This window comes from Gopherus flavomarginatus, chromosome 25 (genome assembly GCF_025201925.1).
Source record: "Gopherus flavomarginatus isolate rGopFla2 chromosome 25, rGopFla2.mat.asm, whole genome shotgun sequence".
NCBI lineage: Eukaryota > Metazoa > Chordata > Testudines > Testudinidae > Gopherus > Gopherus flavomarginatus.
The window spans coordinates 11,050,431-11,062,792 of record NC_066641.1 but is presented as its reverse complement, the minus strand read 5'-3'; the positions used below and the strand labels follow the sequence as shown (position 1 = coordinate 11,062,792).

At 57.2% G+C, this 12,362-nt stretch overlaps 1 protein-coding gene across 7 annotated transcripts in view; it reads right to left on the bottom strand.

Moving 5' to 3' along the window:
• Positions 1 to 12,362, bottom strand: part of ARHGAP23 (Rho GTPase activating protein 23) — a 125,763-nt gene that overhangs the window by 53,722 nt on the left and 59,679 nt on the right. For all 7 annotated transcript variants that reach the window (XM_050935296.1, XM_050935295.1, XM_050935291.1 and 4 more), the window contains exon 2: positions 1,577 to 1,756. In XM_050935296.1, the coding sequence (XP_050791253.1) occupies positions 1,577 to 1,756 (180 nt within the window). The remainder of the gene's footprint in view (positions 1 to 1,576; positions 1,757 to 12,362) is intronic.

The following is a 12,362-nucleotide window of genomic DNA, read 5'->3' as shown; positions in this document are numbered from 1 at the left end:
CAGGTGCCAGGCCAACAGGCAGTGCCCTAGCCAGGTACAGCTCTGCTCAGAGAGGAGCAAACACCAAGCCGTTCCAGGCGGCAGCGGGTCAGGCAGTCAGACAGCAGCGCTGGAGACGGTTGTGTGGTTATTCTCGCTGATCGGGTAGGCAAATGCCATGCTTCAGAGAGGCCTCCGCCGGCGGCAGTGAACAGGAAGGAACTCCCCCCACTTGGCATTGCACGGTAAGGGATGCCGCAAAAGCAACATGCATCAGCCTCTCTTGGAGAAAAGAAACCAGACCCGACGGGCCAATGCCCCAGTCAAGTAGGAGGAAAATCCTCTGGGTCAATAGTCCTGAGGCAACCAACTATGCATCTGGCATGGGCCCCACAGTAGCAACTTGAACAGCTAAGGGATTTATTTCGCTCCATTCTATGGCAAAACCTGCAGAGCAGCCGGGCAGAGGCACCAGGGGGTTTGCAGGGCTGGTGGCCACTCAGTCATCGGTTTCTCATTACGACGGTAGCTTTAGTGGTGGAGAGCTGGGTGGGGGAGGCTTTTCCTTCAGCTGTGGCCCCATTCACTGGCCAGACACTGGAGAGGATCCATTTGCCCTTCCACTCCACAACTAAAGAACAAACAGCGCGGGGAAATCTAAGCCAGCTTTCCTTCCCTGGACCGGCCGGGGCCATCTTCTCTGCCACCAGCTGGCTGGAGCCAAGGAGCATCCTGCCGGCAGGAGCTGAGAGGACTATGGATGCAGCACGTTCAGCCCCAGGGAGATCTGCATGCCTACAGCCAAGGCCTGGCCAGGCTCATCCAGTGTCCACCTTGGCCAGGGAGAAGTCACCATCATGCAAGGGCTCCGCAGGTATTTAAACCAGGGGCGATGCTGGCGAACGTCCCTGGAAGGCAGTGCAGGGTGGGTGGCTGAACTACGGGAGAGAAGGGGGAAGAGAGAACCAGCCACTTTGGAGTGACGGTGCCTGGAACAAAGAGATGGAATTTCAAACTGGGGGACGGTGGGGCACCTGTCCCGAGTGGAAATATGCAGAATTCAAAGCACATGGGAGAGATGCAAGCCAAGGCAACGGACAGTCTGAGCAAGGATGCTCCATGGGCCAGAGGGAAGGCAGCACTGTGGGCCGTTCACATCGGATTCAGAGACCCCCATGAGCTGAGCGCATCGGATTGCAGAGACTCGAGATTCCCAGGAGGGACCACGGTCAGATAGTCAGCACAGGCTGTGCGGAGGGAGGGAAGCAGTGACTTCTTAAGCAGGCAGAATTTGAAGGGAGGCTGCTATCATATAACAGCTGGGAGGGAGCCAGGGAAATTGGCTTATTTGGGTTGTTTCCCCTTTGGGGACCCCGGTAACATTCACTCACATGAATCACCCTGGGAAATTTGATAGGGATCAACATCCAGGCCTGTCCTGGGGGGACGGGGACCCAAAACTGCTGCCCTCTCTCCACTTCTCCCAACCCCCCCCCCCCAAATAATGCTATTGTTGTACTCAGCAGAGGGAATGGTCTTCCTCCCAAATGGACACGCCCCGCAGGCTGTCGGAGCCAGGGGAGGGAGGCAGGGCTACCTTGACATTGGAGTGGACCGCCGACTCCGGGGGGTAGACGATGAAATGTCGGAGGGTGAAGCCAAACCCCCCCTGCGAGCTCTTCTGCAGCAGCACCGTCTTTGGCCCCACCCAGGGGAAAGGCTCCTCCAGGGGGGCGTTGGCATTCGGAGAGGTCCCATCTCTCCGGCCCAGCGGCGGCTGTCGGGGGCAAGAAGAAAGCGGTTAAGGCAGATCTCCATTTGGATTACTGTGTACTTCCCTCCCAGCCCTCCACGTCAGCCCCATGAAAGGAAGGACGGCCTGCTGGTTACAGCACTGGGCTGGCACTCGGGGCACCAGCCTGCTGGGTGACCTGGGTTAATTCATTTCACCTGTATGCAGCACCTGGCACTGCGGGGCCCCGACTGCAGCTGGGCCTCTGGAGGCTACTGGAAGGCAAAGGCTCATTCATTATTGTGGTGCATTGTTGGTGTTACGGTAACACCAATCCAAGATCAGGGCCTTGTTGTGCCAGGCGCTGCACAGGTGTCGAGCAAAAAGACTGGCCCTGTCCCAGGAAACCCATCTACATTTCCCACCCTGAGCTGCTCCTGGGCAGTGAAAAAGTGTCCATGTCCCCAAAAAAATCCTGTCTGTACATTCCTTTACTCCCCTTCCCACACAGGAATAGCTACACTGGCATAAGGACCCTGACCAACAACTGGATCTACCCTAGGCAGGGGTCTACCCCGGTAATGAGACCGGTATCGCTGAAGTGACCCAACTAGCGTGTACACATGTTCCCGCTGGCAGGAGCTGCGCTGGAGAAGGCTCTTGCACCGGCTGCCGGGAGCGTGTGTGAAGCTGGAGGGAGATGAGGCCAGTGCACAGACAAGAGGGAGTGGGGGAGAGAGCGAAACAAGTGCTGCGTGGCTGGCTGGACTGAGGGGCAAACGAGGCAGGGGCTTTTGAACTGGATCCTGGAGCGAATGGGGAGCCGGCGGGGCAGTGTGAGGAGGGGGATGCAGCTGGGGAAGGCCAAAGACAGCGTGTGGGAGGCCATGGGGAGGGGAACTGCTAGGACAGGCGCAGCATGAAAAAAATATCCCCTTCCCATTACATGCCTGGTGAGAACCAGAGCGTGGGTGGAGCCAGGAAGGGGGCAGGGGGTGGGCACCACTGTGGGCACTGGCACTCAAACACTTCCCGGAGCAGATCCCACTTCCCAGGGCCTGGGGCTCAGCCGCCTCCGGTTCCTCCTTCCCTTCCTGCAGGCAGCCAGCCGACTCCTGCTGTCCTCTGCAGACATCTCCTCCTTTCCACCTCCCCACAATAAAGCCACGGGGCAGAGGCCTCCCCATTAGGCGCTACACGGTGCTATTGCCTGACGGCAGCGGGCAGATTCTGACCGATGCCCAGATCGGATAATTGGCAGCTCCCAGCTGGTGGCTGCAGGATTTTCAGCTGGGTCACCAGACACGCAGGGAGACACTCTAACGGTTGGACGTCTGGAAAAGCCAAGCGCACCCCGGCTGCCTGTGGCAGACCGAACAAGACACCAAGGGAGAAATGGGCGGGTTGGGGGGTGGAATCTACCAAGTCTGACAGCACCGTCTCCCCAGCAGGCTGTGGGAAGCAGACTTGCCGCAGCCCGGCTGGAGCTGCCCCATTCAATCAGCCAACCAAAGGAATGCCAAGAGGCAGAGCAGGGTGTAATCTGCAGGCCCTGGGGCTCCCTGCCAGCCACCCCCCTTCCCGCTCCCGAGCTTTGCAACACGACACACTGTACTTTAGAGACACGCTTCACCTTTGGGCGCCTGCTTGGACCCAGCCTCTTTTGGCTCCATGGGGCCCCGCCGCACGTCACGTGGCTCAACAACATTACAGAGCAAACCTGTCCCTGCGGCACTTGTGACCATTGGCCAACGGATCCCTCCTATGGGGAAGGCTCTTCCCAACCCTCCTGTCCCCACAAAGCTGCTCCAGTGACAGGCCTGATCCTGCAACCCTTCCTCCTGCCCCATTGGTGGGACTTGACTGGAATAAACCAACACTCCAAGCCCATTTCCAACTGCGGGTGACATGACAGGCCGCTGAAGTCTCCCGCCTGCATGCACCAATGGGCCCAGCGGCCCAGCAAACAGCCGCTTCAGGGCCTTGTAAGTGTCCCGAGGCTGCCAGGGTGTCAATTCATAACTCCTCCGGCCACTCAAAACCATGGACTCAGCAGAGACTCTGGTTTTCTGGCTCATCACAACACCAGGTAACACACCCTGCTGCCTGCTAACACAGAACTGACCACTCCATTTTAAGGGGTGTCCTACAGCATGTGCATGAACCCCACATACTCAATCTGTCCTACCTTACGTTTAGCTTGGATGCTCTGGTTACCTTCTCCAGACCGGAGGAAGAGCTCCGTGTCCCTTCCCCGAACAGAAGTTGGTCCAATAAAAGGTATTAGCTCCCCCACCCTGCCTCTATAACGAAGAATAAACCCTGGCTCTGTCCTAACACTTTTCATCAGCAGATCTCAAAGCGCTTCACAAAGGAGGTCAGTAGCATTAACCCCATTTTGCAGTTAGGGAAACCGAGGGACAGAGAACGTGGGGACAACAGCGCTGCCCTGTCTCCCTGGGGCGTCATGAGGATAAATCCATCACAGGTTGTGAAGTGCTCTGAGATCCAGCAAGGAGAACGGGGTGTTGTGATTGTTCTGATTATGAACTATGTAGGGGCGGGGCTCGCGAGACAGATAAATGTGGCGATAATCCCACTCCCGCCACATTCCCTTTTTCCATCTGTGAGATGATTTTATTGCTCTTCCCCTGGCCCCTAAGAGAGAGACACACAAAATAAAGAGATGGGATAAAATTAGCCAAAGCCCCTTAAGTGATTTAGGAGCCTCTCCCCCAATGACTTTCAATGGGAAAGCTTGGAGCTTGTCTACAGAGGGAAATCGACCAGCAAAGCTACTGTGGAATAACATCCCACGTGGACACACTTATTCTGGAACAGCTGTAGTGTTTTCAGCTCGCGCCCTACCTGATTCCAGAATCACTTTCCTGCACAGACAAGTCGCGAGCTCTTAAGTCCCTTTGGAAAACGAGACTTCAGCTGCTTAGTCACTTGGGTGCTTTTTAAAAGTTTACTCCTGGGACCCAACTCCACGTTGCCCTGCACGCTGGGTCCCATTCTCCACTGGCCTGTGTAGCCTAGTGGGTAGAGCACTGGACTGAGATTCAGAAGACTTGGGCTGTAATCCTGGCTATGCCACCGGCCAGTCACGACAACGCCCTATACCTCAGTTTCCCCATGTGTAAAACAGAGATAAGGATTCTGCCTTCCTTCGTCCAGTGTTATGTGAGAGCTAGGCAGTACTGTTTTCATTGTTAAATCTATGCAAAGTGAGTGCAGATTTGCCCTGGTGTGAATGGCTGCGCAAGAGGCAGGCTGGTGGAGCTGTTAGACTCGGCCAACAGGCTCAAGCTACATTGCAGGAAATGTGGCAGCAAAATGGGATTGGAGCCGAACAGCAGAAGGGGTGAAACATTCTTGGGGTGGGGAGGTGGAGGGGAAAAACCGACAGGAGGAAAAGGGGAAGATTTGTAATGACTGGAACAGAGGTCGGCAGCTGGGAGGGAGTGGACTGGAAGGAGGTAAGAATCGCAGTTCAAGAGGAAGGCTGGCCTGGTCGATACAACTGGGACTCAGGATATCTGGGCTCAGCGCCGGTGCCTGGATCAAACTCCCTTTATCACCGCAGACAATTTAATTCACCACGCCATGCCTCAGTTTCCCCACCTGTAAATGGGGGGAGGGGTGATTGCGTAGCTTCCTTGCAGGGGAGAGGCGAGCCTGAATAAACAGGATGTTTTAAAGGACAAGGAGAGCCTCAGTCAAAGGCAGAACAGAAGAGCCCAGTATTATCATAGAATACAACTTGGCAATTCCATAGCCGGAGGGACATCTCGGGCTACTCCACTCACAATAGCAGAATCTGGCACTCCCAGCCCTGCTCTCCACGCTGAGCGAATCGCACGCCGCCTTCTTGGCTTGAAGAGGTTTAATCTGAGACATTTGCAGGGACAAGCCCAGACCAGAATCCTGTGCCCAAGAGAAGGATCTGAGCTAGTCTCATGCCTTCCCCCAGGCTCAGCTTTTCACCCAGGCTTTGCCTGCACAGAGGATTCACTCTCTTGTGACCAGCGTGAACCCAAGTGCAGAAAGGCAAAGCCACACGCAGCTGAGCCGGGCTCCATGCAGGAGGAAGCTGCATTGGGTGCAAATTGTGCCTTAGTGCCTGGCTTTATTGTGTGCCGTCTGCCTCAGCACGGCTCCCCTGCCGGCTCCCCTGCCACATCCCCTAAGGCTGTCGCTCTGAGACACAGAGCCCCGTCTGGCAGGGGATGCAGATTTTAATTGAGCTGAGCCAGCCACCTCCTGCTCCCCCATGGGACTCCCAGTCCCGACAGAGATCCAAGCAATCGATCCAGGGCATAAAGGGCTTTCCACGCTCTCCCTTTCCAGACGAGCGCTTCACGCTCCGCTGCGGCTGCAACCCTTATCGGACATGCACAACACAGAGCCTTTCTTCGGCTCAGGCCGGCTCCTGAGACTAAGCTCCCCCAATAACTCTCTGAATAGCCACCCGGCACCCTCCAAGCCCGCACGGCAAGCCAAGCCATGTGACAAACAGCTGGATACCGACCATTCCCTCTGTGTAGAGCCTGGTGGGGCTGATTGTGCCAGGAGGCAGAGTGGGGTCTGGGATGGGGCACAAGGAACGTGAGACACTCGACCACACATCATGCAGGCCTAAGCCAGCTGCGCTCCGGGGCTGTAACACCCAGGGTCAGCACTCGAAAGGGAAAGAAACAGCCCTGGAGCCGCAGCAAACCCAGATTCCTCCCAGGCTCGCTCTTGTCACAACAGCACCAAAAATGCAGGAAGCGGGAGACAGGAGGGGTTATCAGAGGGCAGGGCTACTGGGGTAAGCATCAAGGGCACCCCGGAGCCTTTGACTGGTGTGAAACAGACAGACAGAAAGTGACCAGAGAAAGAAAAGGAGAAAGGCCAGGAAAGGAAACGGGGAAAGGGGAAAAAAGAACCAGAGATTAAAGGAGAAGGATGCGGGAGGCACCAGCAGGTTGCTGAAGTGGCTCCTGATCAAGGCCACATCTAGAGACCCCCTTCCCCCGCCCCGCCTCCCATGCATCCTTCTCCTCTGGCGTGTCCAACCAGTCGGAAAAGCCGAATATCTGATCAGGCCGCATCTGTGCACTAAAAAGCTCCAACTGCTGGATAAGCCGAGACAAATCCCCCCAACGGGACACCCCTGAAACAAAGCAGCATCAGACAGGGCCCAAAGGGACCCGCATCTCGCCCCCACAGCCCCCCGGAACACACGGCTGCTCTGCCGACGATAACCTGGGGATGGAGGGGATGCAAATGTTCCAAACAGGCGGGTGCAGGTGGCAGCCTAGAGAAGATGGGCCTGACGCTGCCAGGGAGGCGGGAGCAACGCCTGGAGGGCAGAAGCCTATTTAATAAAGTGACTGCGTGCGAGCACCTGGCACTGCCCGAGTCTCCCCAAGGCAGAGACGAAGAAGAAAGAGACATTCAGTCATGACGAGTCCATCTTCCCCTCCCCAAGGGGGCTGGCTCGGCCTCTATGTTCAGGGCTCTGCTCCTTTCAGGGTGCACCGGGGAAGACAATCCCAGCAGCCAGAGGCTCTCCGGGAAACGGAGTGTCCCGCCAGTAGGGCCCCAACCTCAATCTGGGTCCCTACATCCTACAGGGATCCAAATGCCCAGGATGTTTCTCTGGGGGGGCGGGGGGGGGCAGGGATGTCTGCACAGAGACCTCAGCTGTGTTTTTCAAATTGCCCAAGGGCTTTGCATGCCCAATCCTCGCTCAAATGACTGGGAATTGAGCATCCCAATCCCCTAGGTTCCATTCCCAGCTCTGGGCCTTGGTTTCCCCATCTATAACACGGGAAGAGGCATCGATACTCCATCACAGGGAGACAGGGTAGTGAGGCTTGATTCACTAGCATGTGGGAACCTCTCTGCGATCGTCCAGTGGACAATGCTAGAGACACACAAGTGTGATTCATTCCCATCCCATTGCTCCTAACTCTACCAACTCCAACGGCCAGCAGTTCCAGCTCCCAGGGGATGCCCAGCTGCCTGGAACTTTGCTCGACAAACCAATACTGCGGGTCCCCAGGTAATGACAGCCAGCGCAGAGGCAGGCTCTGCTTTACCTACATAGACACCTCAGGCTGCCAGCAGCCCCAGCCTGGCCATGCATCGCCACCACATACAAACAGGCCTGGGCCAAATGGCCGGAGGCAGAAGCTGGTGCAGGCGAAGGATCACTGGGGTCCTTTCCGAGCCCTTCTTCCTCCCCTCCTTGGGGCTTCGTTAATATTCCCAGCGCTCCGGCCTGAGCTGCAGCTGAATAAAATAGCCTCTCGAGGCGGGAGGGCATGGGAGAGCGAACCGGCAATGGGCCGAGGGTGTTAAAATTCAGGCGCTGTCCTCCCTCGGCCTCGTTACTCGATGTGTGAAAGAAAGAGCGAGCAGTGGGGGACAGGAGTGGGGGGGTGGCAGAGGGGAGGGGTACAAAACCCCTTTGTCTCTCCCCATGCTGCTGGACAATACAGCCATGCTGTAGAAAGGCCTGTCCTGTCCTGCATGTGGGAACACGCTGCCCTCAGCTCCCAAGTGCCTGGCCTCCTACCCAGGAACGGTTCCCCTGCCTTAGGCCCAGTGCCAGCTCTGCACACGCCACGGCCGCGGTGTCCTGTCCTGGCGCTGACCAGAGGGGTACTCGAGCTCTCTCGGGGTCACGATTTGCAGACTGGGATGATCTTCTCCTGCCACAACCAATCCAGAGGAGCCATAGCAGGACGGCTCAGGCCTGGCCCGGTGATCTGCCCTCGGCTCCGAGTCTGTCCTGCTTGAGAAGCTGCCTGCTTCCAGCAACTGGCTGCCCTGACCAACCCGCCATTCTGAAACAGGAGTGAGCGCAGATGCCCAGCCCATCGCTTATTGCTTTCCAGGCCGGCATTATCATGGACAACAGTTAACCCGCTTCCCTCCCTCCTGCCTGCCGTTAACGATAATAATCCCTCGCTCTGACACAGTGCTGTTCTCCAGATCTCTGAGCGCTTGCCAAAAGCAGGGTGGGATCATCCTCCCTATTTTGCAGGTGGGGAAACTGAGGCATGGCAAGGGGCAGGGACTTGCCCCAAGGCCCCCCAGCAAACCAGTGGCAGAGCCGGAAAGAGACCCAGGTTTCCCGAGTCCCTATCCGGCACCCTAACCATTAGTTCACGCTGCCACGGATCCTGCAGACAAGCCAAGATGGGAAGCAGTGACGAAGCATCCTGGTCTCTATCCTCCAAAGCCAGGCGCCTCCAGGCCACTCCCGCCCCAACTCTAAAGAGCAAAAATAAAGATGCCCAGCCTGACACATTCACCTGCGTCTTTCCCAAGTGACAAAGACAGGCTGCCTGTTGGCAATGAAAACCTGCAGCAGGTTAGGTTGCCACCCCCCACCCAGAAACTGCAGGGGGGGGGCATACCTAGTATTATTATTAGTTATCTGAAGCGTGGCAGCGAATAGGAGGCCTAGTCCTGAAACAGGTCCCCGTGGCACAAGATGCAGGACAAACAAGGAACAAACAGTCCCTGCTCCCAAGCCCTCAGAGCCTAGCTCCAGAGCAGGAGAGAGAGCTTGCCGCAAGGCTCCTGCTGCCTTCACTCCAGCAGACCCTGCCCCACGGTACAAGGAATCCCCTGCCGCCCGTTGGGAAGCTCTGCCCCCTGCTCACTGACATGCAATGACCCACTCCCATTCCACCCAAGCTGCCATCTTGGTTTCAGGACACCCTGGCTGTTCCGGGACTGGGCATCTCAGCAGCCCTGGAATAAACAAAATCTCTGGGTTTTGGGTCAGATGCTTATGAAAGGCCTGAAAGCCTGAAATCAGTCACTTGACAGCTCTCCCGGGATCCAAGCGAGAGTCCAGGTGCAACTGGGCCACACTGGGTTCGAGATGCAGCTCTAGGCTAAACAAAGGAAGCCCTGATTCTCCAATGGTGAAAAGCACCACGGGAGCAAACGCAATTGCGCTAATGGCCGTGAAAGGCCTAATCCCCCACACATAGTCTTCTCCAGCCATCCTCCAGCTGCAGCCTTAAGTGCTCACGGGGAGAGCTGCTGATTGGATGTGGGCAGAACCCCGAGGACAGGCATCAAGTGCTGGGTCCCCAGGGGAGATTTTAACATGGCAGCCCCCAGGCGATTGCTAGCCAGCTGTCCCACCCCACTCAGGAGCCTCAGCAGGGAGAGAAGGGGTCTGATTCTCTGCTGCCTTGTGCGCTGAGCTGAGCAAAGGGGATGAAAAATACCTCCCATCCAGGTAGTGTTTTGTACCCACATTGCAAAGGCGCAAGGACAAGCAGAGGAGAATTTGGCTGCAGGGGATCCACACCCAGCTTTCTCTCTGCCACAGCCCCGTTATCCAGAAAGAGAACCCACTGAACCAGCCCCAGGTCACTCATCCTTCCCCCTACATCGGCCAGTCCCTGTAACTACCTCTCAGCGTGAGGCACCAGGCAAGGCGGGGGAGCCCTGGCCCCGCAGGGAAGGATGCGGGTGGATCCTCGCCACTTCGGACCAGGAGTGCCCTGGCTCAGCTACTTTCCCCATCTGTGGTCTCCATTGTCTCGGCTGCCTGCTCACTGGATTATTTTTAAGCTGACAGCTGAATGTGCCCTCATGATTCTAACCAGTACGGACAAGCCTTGGAAAGAGAGCCCGAGAGAGGGAGCAGCACATGTGCTACCTAGACATTAACCTGCAGCCATGACGACTCCCTCGCCCGCAACGTCCATCCCAGACACACCAGCCTACCCATCGCAGGGACGTCGGCGGGCTCCCACATGGCCAGTCCGTGGCACTTTGTTTAATTACACACCTGCCCATGGTAACAGCTTGCTAGGAGCTGCCTCCGGGAAAGCTCTTGCCCTTGACTCTCATCCCCGTCATCTTCCATTCACGCCCCCTCACCACCCCTCCCAGCCAGCAGATGCCAAGAGGAGGGGGGCTGCGGGAGTTCCTGGCCAACAGACCAGACAGCAGCCGGCCAGGGACCAAAGGGCCCCATAGCATGAGCTCCTTTGCCCCTCACAACCAACGGGGCACCCCTAACATGGGCAATTCCTTCCTGCCAGCCTGCCCTTTGTGGCAGGGGGGCCGTTCCCCTCAGCCCATCTTTCCAGCTAGGTCTCTTGCTGCTGGCCATCCTGGGCACAGCCTTCAGACTGGGGCGGCTCCAGGCACCAGTGCTCCAAGTGAGTGCCTGGGGCGGAAAGCCACAAGGGGCGGCCTGCTGGTCGCTGTGAGGGCGGCAGTCAGGCAGCTTTCGGTGGCAGCCTGCAGGAGGTCTCCCGGTTCCGTGGTTTTGGCGGCGGGTATGCCGAAGGCGCGGGACTGGCAGACCTCCCACAGGCAAGCTGCCGAAAGCTGCCTGACTGCTGTGCATGGGGTGGCAAAATACACAGAGCCGCCCCTGCTTCAGACCCAGTTCAATTGTATCCTGAGTCAGTTATACCAGGAATGACTGGCCCCCTGTGCCTAGACGGGGCCAAAGGGCCGATTTCTGCAGCATTTACTCACTTACTTCAGGGGGAGGGATAGCTCAGTGGTTTGAGCACTAGTCTGCCAAACCCAGGGTTGTGAGTTCAACCCTTGAGGGGGCTGTTTAGGGATATGGGGCAAAAATTGACTGGATGATTTAATTGGGGATTGGCCCTGCTTTGAGCACGGGGTTGGACTAGATCATCTCCTGAGGTCCCTTCCAACCCTGATATTTTAAACAAGTAGACCCACTGACTTGAATACAGCTACATCTGTAGATGCTTCTCAGCATCAGGGCTGCAACATCATAGCCATAAAGGATTAGGAGATGGTGCCTGTTCACTCCCCTCGGCCAGTGGGTCTCAGCCATTTCCATTGCACGGCCCCCCAGATCACAGCAGAAACAAGTTTCACAGCACCCTGCTCATCTAGCTGTTGGAAAAAACAGGAAGGTGGTTGCAACCCCTGAAACATTGTGTGACTTTCCTTGGGGGCCATGCCCCCCCTCCCCTGGGCAAGACCCAGGCTGCTGCTCTGTAAACCATAGGATCAAACTCAGGGCCTCCTCGGCCCCTTTCCCAGAGGAGGAATGGGGGAGGCATCCCTAAAAACGGATCGCATTTCGGGGAGACAGGTGGTTTCAAACAGGAACTCAGCCCATTGAACGCACGTCGGTTTCTCAGTAAGCGCCTACTGAACGCTCATGCGTCCTCGGACGCATGTCGCCCGGCGCTAGGTTCGGCTCATCAGTGAGCACACGGGGCAGGCTGTCGTTCCCCCCCTGCTCCGTCACAGAGTCGTAGCTAGAAGGCTGGTGTTTGTAGACACGTAGCCCAGCCCCATGGCCAGTGCAGGCACAGCGAGAGACACAGGCAGGAGCGAATGCCAGACCCCGGGGAAGAATAAAACCTCCTGCCGGACAAAGCAATATCTGCCCTGCCAAGCCCATTCCCAACTGGCTGCTGGGAGCAGGGCCGGCTCTCGCTCCCGGCCGTAGCAGGTGCAGCAAAGTGTCGAGTGAGTTTGCCGGTGTGCTGTTGTGACTGGGAGAAGCGGACACGGCTGGAGCAGCAGAAGCCCTGGGCTGGGGCATTATGTGGCACATGCCTGGCGTGTTCCCGCCGCTGGCCTTGCAACCTCTATCTGCTGAACATACTGCAAGCTCCATTTCCTC